Source organism: Natator depressus, chromosome 5 (genome assembly GCF_965152275.1).
Source record: "Natator depressus isolate rNatDep1 chromosome 5, rNatDep2.hap1, whole genome shotgun sequence".
NCBI lineage: Eukaryota > Metazoa > Chordata > Testudines > Cheloniidae > Natator > Natator depressus.
In genome coordinates this window covers 101283969-101299842 of record NC_134238.1, presented here as the reverse complement: position 1 = coordinate 101299842, position 15874 = coordinate 101283969, and the positions used below count along the sequence as shown (strand labels likewise).

Below are 15874 nucleotides of genomic sequence, written 5' to 3'. Positions count from 1 at the left end.
GTTTCTTCCAATCTTTTCTTTCCATAATTTGCAGGCCCCCTGATCTTGAAAGGCCTACTACTATAACTTTCTGCTTGTTTGTCTACCACAATACTAGTTACTTATGATTTATAGTATTACTTTTTAATACTAACTGTCTGAGGCATGTATTATTCTTAACAGTGTTCTCATCACTAGCAACGCATACATCAACTGAAAGGACAACATTCCTGCGGTAAGTCCTACCTTTGGATGCATCTGTTTTTAAAACAATTTGTATGTGTGAGCTGGATGCCATGGGCCTGATTCACCACATTATGTGCCAATGCATATCTACTGCCACATCAGCCTCAGTGGTTCTCCCTGTGGTATGTGGGTGAGGGGCGAAGACTGGAGTAAATCAGTCCTTCTCTCAGATGTTGATAATTCTTAACAGTAGCTTATTTACAATTCTCACAAGGTATATGCCTCAGTGGTTCTCTTAAGCAAAACCACCACAAACTCACACTCGCTCTTCCTTGCTTCCACCGGAGCAGTGATGCTTATTGTGCTAGCTCCTGGTCACCTGCACATCTCCAAAAATAGTAAACTCAATATTTCCCCTATAGAGAAGAAAACAGCTCTCCCCCTTGGAGAAACTTTTTCTCTCTGCTGCCTCCAACCCTTCTGCAGTTTGTGTATTGTTCCTTGATCCTCCCTCCCCTCTCACTCCCCAGAAGAGGTTTTTAAAGGTCATTGACAGCCCTTAACTTAAAGTAACCCCTTTTGAGCTCCTAGGAAAGAGGACTTTAACCATTCTAAGGCTGATATACCTGCTTTCAACCTGCCGTGCCTGTGAGGCTACAGGTTGGCCTTTATGTTGTGTATCTCTTGGACTGGCTGACTGTTTTCGACAAGGGTCAGATACTAGTTCTCCGCTTAGAGGATCATACATACAATGTTAAATACACCGTGCATATTGTGTCCCAGTTTCTGGATTTAGGGCCTATAAGTGAGAAACGAGAAGCTCTACTTACAAAAAGTCCTGCATCAAACACTAGACATCCTAAAGACCAAAATCTGGGACCCATGTTAGCAACGACAAAGGCGATTCTAAGAGACTTCTATAGGCCTTTTAATACAAAACTGGCGCAGGTTCTTTTTGAAGATGCTTTTTTATGGAAAAGGACCACCCTCCGAGAGTGGTCAGGTCTGACTTTGTCACATATGCCCCCCAGCTCAACACTACGGGGTTGGGCTGCATGCCTGATTCCTGCCCTATGCTGCACTTTGAAGCAGAAGGGTTGTAGTGACAGAAACTATCTTGTTAGTCTTGCAATTTTTCTTTGTTCTGGTGCATTCATTTCAGGGGAGCATGGCCTGTAACATGCGTAAAACCTCCATCCAAGCAGATAATACGGGAGGGTTTCCACGGCCCATTTTACCATGAGGCATTCCTTCTCCACTATGGTATACTTCTGTTCTCTAGGGAGAAGTCTTCTATTGAGGCAAAACTGGGTGGTCTTCCTCTGCAACCATGAGAGAAACTATGGCTCCTAACCCTACTTTGGAGGCATCTGTTTGTAGTACAAACTCCTTCTGGAAGTCTGGGGCTACTAGCACTGGACTGCTGCAGAGGGCTGCTCTCAGATCCACAGAAGCTTCTTTGGCTGCAGTGGTCCATTTTACCACGTCTGGACTGCTGGCCTTTATGAAATCTGTTAAAGAGTATGCCCTGGTGGTGAAGTGGGGAATGAATTGTCTGTAATACCCAACTATCCCCAGAAATGCTCTGCCCTGTTTCTTCTTGATCACCCAAAACCCACTTTGTATTGCCTCTAACTTGTTCAATTGGGGTTTCACTACACCTCTCCCCATGATGTACCAGAGATATTTGGCTTCCATTAGCCCTATTGCACATTTGGAGAGGTTAGCAGTGAGACCCACTTTCCTCGGAGTATCCAGTACTGTGTCTACTTTTTCTAAGTGCATCCCCCAGTCTTGGCTGTGTATGATCACATCATCCAAGTAAGTAGCTGCATACCTGGCACGTGGACATAAGAGCTATCAGTAAGTCACTGGAAGGTTACTGGAGCCCCTTGTAATCCAAAATGGAGGGCAATGTACTGCTATAAGCCCTGTGGCATAGAAAAGGTGGCCTCTTCTCCTTGGCCACCTATGCCAGAGGGATTTGCCCATACCTTTTGGTCAGGTCAAGGGTAGACAAGAATCTTGCTTTTCCCACCTGGTCAATTAGCTGATCTACCTGAGGTATGGGGTAGGCATTGAACTGGGACATCTCATTTAATTTTCAGAAGTCACTGAAGAACCACTGGTACCATCAGGTTTAGGAACCAGAACAGTTAGGCTAGACCATTGACTATGGGACGCTCAGCGATTCCCAACTCCAGCATCCTCTTCATTTCTGTATTGATCTCTTTCCTTTTAGCCTCAAGGATCCAGTATGGTTTAACTTTCTCATTTATTTCTGCATCTGGGACGATGAGCTTCCATGGTTTTGCCTGGCTTCTCTGGGAATACATTATGGTTTCACTCCATCACATTGATGACCTCTGTCTTGCTAGGGCTCTAACAGGTTAATGTGGCAGATCTGTTCCTACTTTCAGAGATCGGGTTGTCAAATCTTATAATTAACCTCTGCAATCAACCTCTGCATATGGCCTCTGCCATCTGACCAAGGGCTTGTTTTCTGCTGGGGTCCCATCACCGTTACCCAATCCCGAGCCTGGAATTTCAGAATGCTTGCTTGTCGATTATAATAGGCCTGTTGGGCCGCTTGTGCTTTTTCTATATGTTCTCACACTACTGGGGTGACTTGGGTTATTCTGTCCTGCGTGTGCGTCACATGTTCAATGATGCTCGTTTCTTAGTGAGGCTGTTCCTCCCAGTGCTCCTTGGCAATATCCAGTATGCCGTGGGGTTGCAACGACTTGGCAACTTGAAGGGGGGAAATCCCTATAGAAGGTTGAGGAACCTCCATTATAACAAGTTTCCAGTAGGGTAGCAAGGTATCCCAATTTTTCCAATCTCAACTCACTATTTTCCGTATCATGCTCTTCAGTGTTCTGTTGAAGCATTTGACCAGGCCATTTGTTTGTGGTGTTGTGGTCGACTAAGGTTTGTAGGAAGCAGTACCTGAAGCATTTAAAGCAGCGCACACAAGTCCTTCATCAACTCTGCCATGAAAGGAGTCCCTTTATCTGTCAGAATCTCCTTGAGTACTCCTCTCTGAGAGAATACTTGGATTAGCTATCATCTTGGACACTGTGCTTCCCAGGGGTATGGCTTCTGGATACCAGGCAGCAAAGTCCAGCACAATGAGCACACTCTGATGACCTTGGGCTGATTTCTCCAGCAGGTCTATCAGGACCATCACTGTACTTTCAAACGGGACTTAGATAACTGGTAGGGGCACTGAAGGGGCCTTTAATTGAGGTTTGGGGCTGTGCAATTGGCGTTCAGGGCAGGAAGCATAATAGCGTCAAACCTCCATATAGATTCTTGGCCAAAAGAACCTTCAAAGGATTCTATCTAGTGTTTCATTCACTGCCAAATGTTCCCCGAACAAATGACAATGGGCTATGTCGAATAATGCCTGTGTCCTTGGAGTACTAGGAACTGTTTCAGTTCTTGCTCCTGTAGGTACAGTATTCTGTACAATAGGTCCTTTTTTTAAATCACTAAGTAAGGCCCTGGACCTTTGGTTTTCCCCTCTGCTCGTACCCCATTGACCTAGACTTTACTACTTTTCTATTATTCTGATATAGGAGATCAAGCATCTGAAATGTCCAAATTCAGTTTTACCCTGAGGGCTGGTCTCTGTGGAACCGGCCTCAACCTCAGGTTCAGTAACTGAGTTGTCTCCCTGCCTGTTGGATGAGACTGCTTACCAGAAGCACCACCTTCTGATTCTGGGCCAACATCTTGATCTCCAGTCTTCAGTCTGCCCATCTTTCTCACGTAGTCTTCTGGGACCTTGAAAACAAGTCCGGGGCTAATTCACAGAAGATGGGAGGCGGGCTATTTACTGGAGTCATGATATCAGACATGGAGTTATTAGTTTCCCCCAATCCTTTCACTGGGAGTAGATTTCCGAACCCTGGGAAATCTTGTCTTATGAGCACAGGGTATGGAAGTTTAGAGATTACAGCCGCCACCAGCCTTGTTGTGCTTCCCCGAACCTCTATTTGTACAGGAATGGCCATTTCATAATTAACTTTCCCATGCATGCGGGTTATTCCCCTGCATTTCAGACAGTTCATTCTACCCCACCAGTTTCCCAGAGACCAGTGTGACTTCACTTCCGGAGTCTATTAAAGCAATGGTCTCTGCATCATTCAACCTGAACGGCCACATATCTATGTGGAGTTAAAGCCATTCCTGCAGGATTGATTAAGCACAGTCTCTCACTGTTCCACCAAGTTGCACTGCATGGGCTCCTCACTGTTAGGACATTGAGCTGCTCTATGTTCTAGCTCACCCACAAGCATAACATTTATACATCACCCTTGATATCTCCCTATTCTATGGGATATTAGGCCTTACCCCATGGCCTTCTCTCCCCGGTTCCCCAAGACCCTTCCCAGCCTCAGGTCGTACTTCAGCATCCCTCCTTCCCCATATAGTCATACCCCAAACTATCAGAGGTACAGGCCTTTGGGACTGGGGCTGGCCTTTGGGTCTGGTACATCTCTTCTCTGGCAGTCCTAGAAAGCTCTCTGGCCATTAAGTGTCTCTCTATGAAGGCAACCAAATCGTTGTCGTCGGAAGGGTCATTTTGGTCAACCCACCTTCACAGGCAGTAATCCTTTCAGGAATCGTCCAAAACCAGGAGTTCTATGATCTTTTCCATATTGTTGATCTCAGGATGCAGCCACTTCTGTTTCAGATGGATCAAGCTGAACAGCTGTGATCTTGGTGCTTTGTTATCCTGGACCCTCCACTTGTGGAATCCTTGGGGCTTTATAGCTGTAGTCTCTCTGGATCCTGCCAGAATCTCAGTTTTCAATGGGGCACAGTCTTTGACAGTTTCCGCTGCCATACCACGGCAGGCCTTCTGAGCCTTTCCACTCAGGAAGGGAGCAAGGATACCAACCCACTGGTCTTGGGGCAAGGCCTCACATAGGTCTGTTCTTTCAAACATGAGAAGATAAACCTCAACGTCTCTCTTTGTCATCATCTTTTGTAGGTAACCACTAGCCTTTAAGATAGAGCTCCATCCTGGCCACCTCCTAGAGTAGTCAGGGCCTTCAGTTGTCTGTCTACTTCCTGTAGGGTGCCTTGGTCTTGTATCACCTGATTCATCCGCAGTTGGTTAGTCTCTTGTTCTATTTGTATCGATTCCTGCTGAGCAGCCATCTGTACTCTGGTAGCCTCCTGTTGTGGTGCAGTGGGCTGCACCAGCATCCTTACCACGTCGTCCAATCTCAGGAATGATTCATCTTGCCTCCAGGAGAGTCCGCTGTATGTGATCCCACCCCTAAAACCATATGTGGCAACACACCTCTATCGTCACATCAGCCTCAGCGGTTATGGCGTGGACTGCACCCTCAGCAAGTTTGCAGATGACACTAAACTGGGGGGAGCGGTAGATACGCTGGAGGGTAGGGATAGGATACAGAGGGACCTAGACAAATTAAAGGATTGTGCCAAAAGAAATCTGATGAGGTTCAACAAGGACAAGTGCAGAGTCCTGCACTTAGGACAGAAGAATCCCATGCACTGCTACGGACTAGGGACCGAATGGCTAGGCAGCAGTTCTGCCGAAAAGGACCTGGGGGTTACCGTGGATGAGAAGCTGGATATGAGTCAACAGTGTGCCCTTCTTGCCAAGAAGGCTAATGGCATTTTGGGCTGTATAAGTAGGGGCATTGCCAGCAGATCGAGGGACGTGATCGTTCCCCTCTATTCGACATTGGTGAGACCTCATCTGGAGTACTGTGTCCAGTTTTGGGCCCCACACTACAAGAAGGATGTGGAAAAATTGGAAAGCGTCCAGCGGAGGGCAACAAAAATGATCAGGGGACTGAAACACATGACTTATGAGGAGAGGCTGAGGGAACTGGGATTGTTTAGTCTGCAGAAGAGAAGAGTGAGGGGGGATTTGATAGCTGCTTTCAGCTACCTGAAAGGGGGTTCCAAAGAGGATGGATCTAGACTTTTCTCAGTGGTAGCAGATGACAGAACAAAGAGTAATGGTCTCAAGTTGCAGTGGGGGAGGTTTTGGTTGGATATTAGGCAAAACTTTTTCACTAGGAGGGTGGTGAAGCACTGGAATAGGTTACCTAGGGAGGTGGTGGAATCTCCTTCCTTTGAGGTTTTTAAGGTCAGGCTTGACAAAGCCCTGGCTGGGATGATTTAGTTGGGGATTGGTCCTGCTTTGAGCAGGGGGTTGGACTAGATGATCTCATGAGGTCCCTTCCAACCCTGATACTCTATGATTCTATCCCTCTGGTGGGGAGCAAAGGCCTAGAGTAAATCAGTCCTTCTCCACAGTTTATAATGCTTAACAATGGTTTATTCACAGTTTTCACAAGGTAGGCCTCAGGGTTGTCCCAAGTGGTTTTCTTAACAACCCCCCCAAAACACACACAAAAAAACATTTCCTTGCTCCCACCAGAGCACTGACACTTATTATACTGGCTCCTGACTGTCACCCCTTCCCCAAGTAGTAGTAGTAAACTTGGTATTTCCCCAGTGAGAAGGAGAACAGCTCTCTTCCTAGAAGAAACCTATCCTCCAACCCTTCTGCAGCTTGTATCTTGTCCCTACTCCCAGCTCTCTCACCAGAAGAGGTTCTAAAGGTCACAGCAGCCCTTAACTGGGCTCAGGTGTCCCTAATTAACCTGACGTAACCTCTTTTCAGCTCACAGGAAAGAGGGTTTTAACGGGCTGATATACCTGCCTTCAACCACCCTCCCACAGCTGTCAGGTCTGAGTTTGTCACAGTCCAATTTTATGCCAGAATAACTCCATTGGTTTCAATGGAGTTGCACTGGTATAAAACTGGAATAGCGCAGTGGTGATTCAAACCCCAAGGTATGTTCCTCCCCAGTCTGATTTCCAATACCAGCAACTCAGTTCAACTCAGAGAAAACAGACTCTCCATTGGCTATATGACCAGCGAGTGTATTTTCTGTTATTTTCTCAAGTAGTTTATTTGAATAACCTGAGCTATACACCAGTAGTTGAGATCTCAAGGGTTTTTTGAAGAGTCATCTAGTGAAACATAATGCAGCTGTAAGAAAGGTTGTTTAATACACTACACTGTGTAACTTTACATAACATTCTCAGTAAAACTGCTGTACAATAAATATTTTAAAATACTCTGGTCGTGATTTCTTAAACTTTATTTAACACAAGAAAAGCTTGTACTTAGGGCTTGTCTACACTGACTGGGGGTTTGAGGTGCAGCGATCAATGCATCAGCCGTTGATTTAGCGGTCTCTGACCCACTAAACCAACCACCGATCACTTTCCTGTCGACTCCTGTACTCCACCTGAACGAGAAGTGCAAGGGGAGTCGACGGGAGAACATCTCCAGTCGACATCGCATAGTGTGGACCCCGTAAGTAGATCTAAGTACGTCAACTTCAGCTACATTACTCACATAGCTGAAGTTACATAACTTAGATCAATCTCCCCCCGTAGTGTAGACAAGGCCTTAATCTATGTCAAGAAGACTGTCTACAGACTTACTTGCTTGGGATCGGATTACGCCAGCTCTAATATTAAATGCCTAAAACTTGACATATTCTGGTTTTTCACCTTTTCTTAAGAGATGCCCTTTAATAAAGCATTTGTGCTGAACAGAAACTCACACATACTTCTAGGCTGCACTAATATGATGCAACTGCTGTATTTATGAAAATGAGGGCTATAGATGCTGCACAATGAGTGGGTGAAACAGAATGCAATGTGGACTTAAAGCCTTTTGTTGCTAAATAAAATTATCAGTATAAAAAGGGAACAACAACATTTATTACAGAACATCCCTGATAGAAAGACGAAAGGACAAACCGCTTAGTACGTACATATGAGCAACCTCTGTAATTTTTTTTTAAAGGTCACGATGGGGGAGGGAGGTGGGAAGGGTGAAGGGAGGGAAAAACCAACCACCACATATGTTTTGTTTTATTCAAATCAATATAAATAACTTCAAACTACAACAAGTTTTTAATTCCCATATCTTTCATGCACCCTCTATGCTCTACCTTTCCCAAGATTCCTCTTTTTTGAGAGAGCTTCACAGGTTTGTTAGGATAATTTCTGGTAAATAAATCCTGTAAAGATAGGACCATTTTGGGAGAGGAGTTCTCTCAACAAGGAGAAACCGAAGATGTGAAAATTAACAGTTCTTCCTGGTAGATCTTAGAAAGACAGCAGGAGGAAATTTGGGCATCTCATATTGAAAATACTTCTTTCCTTATTTTGTGTCAATGTGCTCCGACCTATAGCCTGTTCCTTCATTTTCCTCCCATTTCAGATGAATCTTAACTACATTATAGGGCTGTCCTAGACCAACCACATTTTATAAGAAAAAGGGATTGTACTACCTTAAAAGAAAAGCTGAACATGTTCATTACTGAAGTTGAAAAACAGCAATGAAAGACGTAATGAAAATAATGTTCTTTAATAATCCAAAAGTGAAAGTGCTGTATTAAAGAACAAATATTTCTCACGCATGCACATTGCAGGAGAAGACTACATTAAAAACCATTTGTTTCCATTGGCTAGCTACTAAAAACACAGCTTAATTATCTACAAGTGTAGATTCTATGTGACTACTGAAGAGTAAATTATATCAAAATCTAATATAATTCTGAAAAAAAGTATCATTTTTAAAGGCAGCATTAAAAACAGAAAATGAATTCATTCTCATTCAAATGCTTTTGCAGGTTTTGGATTTACTTTCCCCAGGAAGGAAGAACCATTTTAGCAGTACATCTGTCTTATGTGCCAACAAGTTGTAGATCTTTGATCACACAGGAAAATGCCTGAAACAGGAAATCTGATGCTACACAGATCAGTAATGGGGATCAAGAAAGAAACCACTACACCAAAAGGTTATCTCATACAGGAAACGGTGTTGCTAATACAATGCTAGGATTAAAAAGACAAACAATTGTGGCTTTTTAGTTCACACACAAATTCGCTTTACAATATATTGTAAGTGACTTGTTTACACTGTCAGGCTAACACTTTTCAAACCTATGCCTCACACAATACTTTAAATAATAACAGCTATACTATTAGTTTTGTACCCTTTGTCTAGACGGATATATATAGTTCTGTATATCTTTTTCCCTTCAGGCTAATCTCAAATCCCAATCCTGCAGTTGTGTGTGTGCACGCGCGCGGACAGATTGCTGTGCCCATGCACAATGAATTGCAGGATTAGGGTCTAGGTTAACTAAAATTACACAAGTTTAATAATTATTTAGCTAGGCACAACGAAGTTGGAGAATGAACTGCAGACAAAGTTGACGTCACTTAGTTTTAAATATCCTGGTTTCAATTTCAGTCTATGCTGTGGTGCTTCAAATACATTAGCATCTCTATGTACTGATATATTGATCACTGTTAAAAGCTTCAGTTTTTACCTTTTGCCTAATTAACATCTGAGTAATGTTTACTGCAACATAGGTTTAGTAGAGTATTGTGAATACTGCCGTACGCCCATCACATGATCAAACCAATATCAATATAAATCAAACTATAAGAAAAATAAACATACCAGATTCTTACTGTCCTGCTTATGAATGGTGACAATTCTACTCTCACTGGAGCCTTCTTGGTTTGCTTGCTTAATGCTGACATCGATTATATCAGGAAAATCACAGTATGTCTGTAATTCCTGTAATAAATGTCGGTTATGATTAATACTAACATAGTAAATGGTTTTTCAAAGTATAATTCAAAATTCTAGAATTCCTACAACCATAGATAAATATTTTCACCACCTTAGGAATGATGACGAATGCAAAACACTGAAGATCAAATAATCACGAAGTGGATGCTGATTTTCACAATGAAAAATACACACACGTGCATCCATGACTATGGTAACCGAAGGCACAAATCATAATGGGAGCTAGAAGCATGGGTGAATTTTGACTGGAGTGCAATTCAGGGAATTTTTGAAAATTTGGTTCTTTAAATTCTGTCCTCAAACTGAATTCTTAAAATATCTGACTGTCTCACTTTTTCTGTTCTTCCACCAGATGGATAAGGATAGATCAGTCAAAATGTTATACAGGTAATGGCTTTTTTGTTAGTTGCCTGTAGCATTTTAGATAATATACATCATTATTATTTGTTATTTCTGTAATTCAAGGGAAATAACAGTCAGATAATAATCTGAGTAAGAATTTCTAGTTTCTGTTATTTACTGCAGCCTTTTTGCAAGTGTATCCATGGTTACACTGGCACAACATGTATTCACCCATGCTCTCCATAAAGATGCTGGGCCAGATTCGCAGCTGGTGTAAATCATCTTAGTTACATTAAAGTCAATGGAGTTATGCCCAGTTACCAGAGAAGAATCTGGGCTGGCAAGACCACCTATCACAGCCACTGCATTACCACCACTTCACCAAAATAAAATAAATAAATAAAATAATAATAAAAAATCTTGCTCCAAGCAAGTGGTTGAGTAAAGTTTTGTGACGCTGATTTGCTGCAATAGTCAAAGATATAGCTTGCCTTACCTCACTATTAAATTTGAAGATGCACCCCTTTGTACAAATGCAGAAACTGTCCACAGGTAAATGTAGTTAATTACCTTACATTAGGCACAGTTGCCTAATGGTCAGAGCAGAGGACAGGGAGTCTGGCGACATGATTTCTATTCCCATCTGCCCCTGCCTTCCTCTATAGCCTCAAACAAGATACTTAAACTCTTTATGCATTTGTTTCCTCATCTGTAAACTGGGGATAATAATGCTTATTCATCTTGGAAAAAAACTTTGAGAATCTCAGATGAAAAACAATACAAATCCTATTACTCTTGCTATTAAAGGCTTGATTGGCATGCACAAATGGTACAGTTTCATACACAAATTTCAGCATGTGCAAAGTTAGAGGTTGCTTCACGAAAACATGGCTCAAAGAGGATAAATTTTATATATGAATTAATGTACAAAAAGTGATTTTAAAAGGCCTAGTTTTCTATAAAATAACTCCAAACATCATCATTAGAACCATCTCTTGAAGGCTACTTTTTGCATATGAAGGGTTTCTAGTAGGAACATTTAACAATCATCAAAGTTATACAGACGATAACTATTGGCCTAATTATCCAAACTTTAGCTCAGTCTGCACTGTTTCTAATAAGCACAAAGGAAGAAATATCAAGATATTTGCATATATGTAGTTATATATTTTAATATGCCTGATGATTAAATACCATATCATAAAAGTGCCATTTTACATAATGGGCTGTGATCACTTGTAATCTATCTGTTAACCTCAATTTGCTCTACAAGGTATTTTTCACATTACTGTTTTGATCTAGTCTGTTATCTATCATGAAATGTATATGTATTTTAAAATGTACGGTCATTTATTTATTCATTATAAAAAAGGAGATCACCTCCAATACTCCTCCTCCAAATTTCCCTTTGGAAAAAAAACCAGTTCTATTTAGATTATAAAGAAGGGTTATACTAGAAGGGTTGTTTCATCTATAGTCTGTAAAGTGATGTGTAAGTTTTTAATGTTATAGTAATGTTTCACAATAATATTCTGTTATTTAAAAGCCATGTACAAAAAATAAGATATACTCCTGAAATGATACATTGTCTTTGGGATAACAGTGTTCCTGATCTGATCTGGGTACATTGCACATTAGCAATGGAACAGGTGGGGCTTATCACAGCTAGACGTAGTAATTCCTGACAACCAGTAATGCATTTCCTGCTAGCAACTAGCATCAGATAACGTTAAGTTCAACTGTTGAATATTCAGATGGGAAACAATGTAAAAAACAAACACAAACACACCCAGATAACATCAAGAATAAAATGTAACTACATGATTATAACAAATGATTGAATAATTTAGCTTAACTCTTAAATTAGGCGGAGCTGTTACTTTCTCATGTCAACTTTTATAATAATCCTGTTTTAGTAGCATGAATGACAGAGAACTTCACTCTTCATTTGTCATCTAAGTACTTTAATTGCTTAGTCAAAAATTATTTCTCTTATAATTTATATTAAAAAAATCCACCTAATTTAAAAAGTCTTGTGCTGTTTGGTTCAAGTCAAACCCCATTCATACAGAAATCACAGTAGAACTATTAAGTCAAAGTCATAATTCATTCTATAGTACTACATGAGAATGAATCAGTACATGTAACATATGACCAAATTACTGTTACCATGTCCATTTGCAAAATCCTTAAAATAATAAAAGTGAAGCCATATTCATAAGGATTACCTGTTCTGTCAGTGTCTCACTGTCTTTATGTTTCCCTCTTGAGCACTGAATTCCACCGTTTCCAGTTATTATAATGGTTGCAAAACTCTCTTCACCTCTGCAAGGCTCTTTTACTTCAAAAATCTCTGAATAGAAGGCAGGCTGAAGGGATTCCAGATTTATAAGATATTTAAGTTTCAAGTTTCTGGCAGTAGCTTTGCATTGGCCAAACTGCTGGATAAATTTGCGGAATCTGTACCTTATTCTCTTTCGTGTCAAAATATGGTAGTCTTGGATTTTTGCCCGAACACATTTAGGCAAAAACATCTTGTAACTGTGAACACAAGATTAGCACATAAATTCCAAGGTTTATCTATAAAGCCTAGAAAAGGAAATTATTTCTGTATGCAAAATAAATACAAAGCCAACATAAAAATACTTTATCTATCAAATGAACTACTTACTGTGATTTTAAAATTTATTGTGGTTTTTATTTCAGTCTTCAGTAAAAGTTGTTGAAAACGAAACCACACTTATTGTGCCGTTTTCTATTTTTCATTTACTAGTTCCAAAGTATAGTACATTGTTGTTTCCATAAACCTGGACATTTCTGATTTAGTCATTATTATGTGGGGTTGGGAAGAAGTCAGTCAGCAAGGATACATTGATAAATTCCCATAGCTATGCCAATGTAGCAAAATCCTGATCTTTCTAGGTCATTCAGATTTGTAAATACAGACACAGAACCACATATGTCAAGTTTAAAAAGAAGATAACAAACAATGCAATACTACACTGTATCATGAACTAAGCCTTGTACTGGGAGGTTGTATTTCTTAACTTTTGAGTACTGGATGTTCTTATAACTTAATGCTCTGTTAACATTTTCTCTGTGTAACTTAAAAGAAAGATGCCAAAATCTAAAAACAATATCAAAACAAGTTTTATTTAATCAGTTACCACTTGTGTCACTGGCTCTAGCAGTATCTTGTTAACTAGGTGATTAAAAATGAAACTATGTTTTAAAAGTTATGACATGAAGAAGTTTAACAAAAGAATGGACACAAAAAAATGAAATTTTCAAAACCAGACTCACAAGAATGGAAAAAAAGGTGAGAGCAAGAGAACATGTTGTCTAGACAAGAGGCGACTACCTCAGAAATCCTCCCAAATGAAAAGCTTAGTGAGTCAACATTTTAAAGAGGAAAGAAATATTTGAGTAATTGGTCTTCCTCCCAGCATAAGAACATAAGAATGGCCATACTGGGTCAGACCAAAGGTCCATCCAGCCCAGTATCCTGTCTACCAACAGTGGCCAATGCCAGGTGCCCCAGAGGGAATGAACCTAACAGGTAATGATCAAGTGATCTCTCTCCTACCATCTATCTCTACCCTCTGACAAACAGAGGCTAGGGCCTCTGAAAGAGCCCTTGCCATCTTTAAATTATAGTTTCCAGAGATCCTGGGTAGCATATGGTAATATCAATGACTTAACATAGTACAATGAAAATGTGACCTGTATAGAAAAGAGGGGTACAGTGTAACGATTTCAGAAATACGGCACCAGACTATTTTAAGCATTTACTCCTGTACATCTGTTTTCACTTGTTCTCTTTGTCCCCCTATTCAGGTACACAAATGTATTCTGGAAACTATTTGAACATGTGCATAACTCTAAACATGTACTTAAGTGCCATTCAGCACTTTAAAAGCATGCTTAAGTGATTTCCTGAACAGGGCCTTTAGCAGTATACATTGATAAAATACAGTGTAAAAGCGAATTCTGATAACTGAGTGAATCTATGTACATCTTAGGAATTCCAGTTTGATTTTATGAACTGTCTGTATCCTTCTGTTTTTACTGTATTGTTGCACCATCCCCCTTATGCTGAGGAGGCAAGAGGGGTGCAGGTGTGTCGGGCTCTGCATAGGACAATTGAGAGATCTAGCCTTTAGCAGAATAACGGGTAGCTGCAAGCTGGATGGAACCAGTTCTGCCTAGCTTGTCTAGCATATGGAGAGTGGAATTTCCCCAGAAGCAGGACAAAGAACCAAGATGTTGATGCTACCCTTTAAAAACAGAGACTGGGTGGGTTGGAGGATGAGACAAAAGGAAGCTTGGGCAGGAAGGGACATACTGTTAGACTCAGACATTAAGGTCAGAAGGGACCATTATGATCATCTAGTCTGACCTCCTGTACAATGCAGGCCACAGAATTTCACCCCACCCACTCCTGCGATAAACTCTCACCTATGTCTGAGCTATTGAAGTCCTCAAATCATGGTTTAAAGACTTCAAGGTGCAGAGAATCCTCCAGCAAGTGACCCTTCCCCCATGTTACAGAGGAAGGTGAGAAACCCACAGGGCTTCTTCCAATCTGCCCTGGAGGAAAATTCCTTCCCGACCCCAAATATGGTGATCAGCTGAACCCTGAGCATGTGGGCAAGATTCACCAGCCAGATACCCAGGAAAGAATTCTCTGTAGTAACTCAGATCCCACCCCATCTAGCATCCCATCACAGGCCATTGGGCCTATTTATCATGGATAGTTAAAGATCAATTAATTGCCAAAATCATGTTATCCCATCATACCATCTCCTCCATAAACTTATCGAGTTTAATCTTGAAACCAGATAGGTCTTTTGCCCCCACTGCTTCCCTTGGAAGGCTACTCCAGAACTTCACTCCTCTGATGGTTAGAAACCTCCATCTAATTTCAAGTCTAAACTTCCCGATGGCCAGTTTATATCCATGTGTTCTTGTGTCCACATTGGTACTGAGCTTAAATAATTCCTCTCCCTCTCTGGTATTTATCCCTCTGATATATTTATAGAGAGCAATCATATCTCCCCTCAACCTTCTTTTGGTTCAGCTAAACAAGCCAAGCTCCTTGAGTCTCCTTTCATAAGACAGGTTTTCCATTCCTTGGATCATCCTAGTAGCCCTTCTCTGTACCTGTTCCAGAATGAATTCATCCTTCTTAAACATGGAAGACCAGAACTGCACACAGTATTCCAGATGAGGTCTCACCAGGTGCCTTGTATACCAGTACTAACACCTCCTTATCTCTACTGGAAATACCTCACCTGATGCATCCCAAGACCGCATTAGCTTTTTTCACAGCGATATCACATTGGCGGCTCATAGTCATCCTGTAGTCAACCAATACTCCAAGGTCCTTCTCCTCCTCCGTTACTTCTAATTGATGCGTCCCCAGTTTATAACTAAAATTCTTGTTATTAATCCCTAAATGCATAACCTTACATTTCTCACTATTAAATTTCATCCTATTACTATTACTCCAGTTTACAAGGTCATCCAGATCCTCCTGTAGGATATCCTGGTCCTTCTCTAAATTGGCAATACCGCCCAGCTTTGTATCATCTGCAAACTTTATTAGCACACTCCCACTTTTTGTGCTGAGGTCAGTAATAAAAAGATTAAATAAGATTGGTCCCAAAACCGATCACTGAG

The 15874-nt window shown here is 41.1% G+C and overlaps 1 protein-coding gene across 2 annotated transcripts in view; it reads right to left on the bottom strand.

Moving 5' to 3' along the window:
• The window catches only part of JAK2 (Janus kinase 2), a 164026-nt gene that overhangs the window by 57104 nt on the left and 91048 nt on the right, over positions 1-15874 (bottom strand). For both annotated transcript variants that reach the window (XM_074953318.1, XM_074953319.1), the window contains 2 exons: positions 12421-12733; positions 9716-9835 (listed from right to left, as the gene is read on the bottom strand). In XM_074953318.1, the coding sequence (XP_074809419.1) occupies positions 9716-9835; positions 12421-12733 (433 nt within the window). The remainder of the gene's footprint in view (positions 1-9715; positions 9836-12420; positions 12734-15874) is intronic.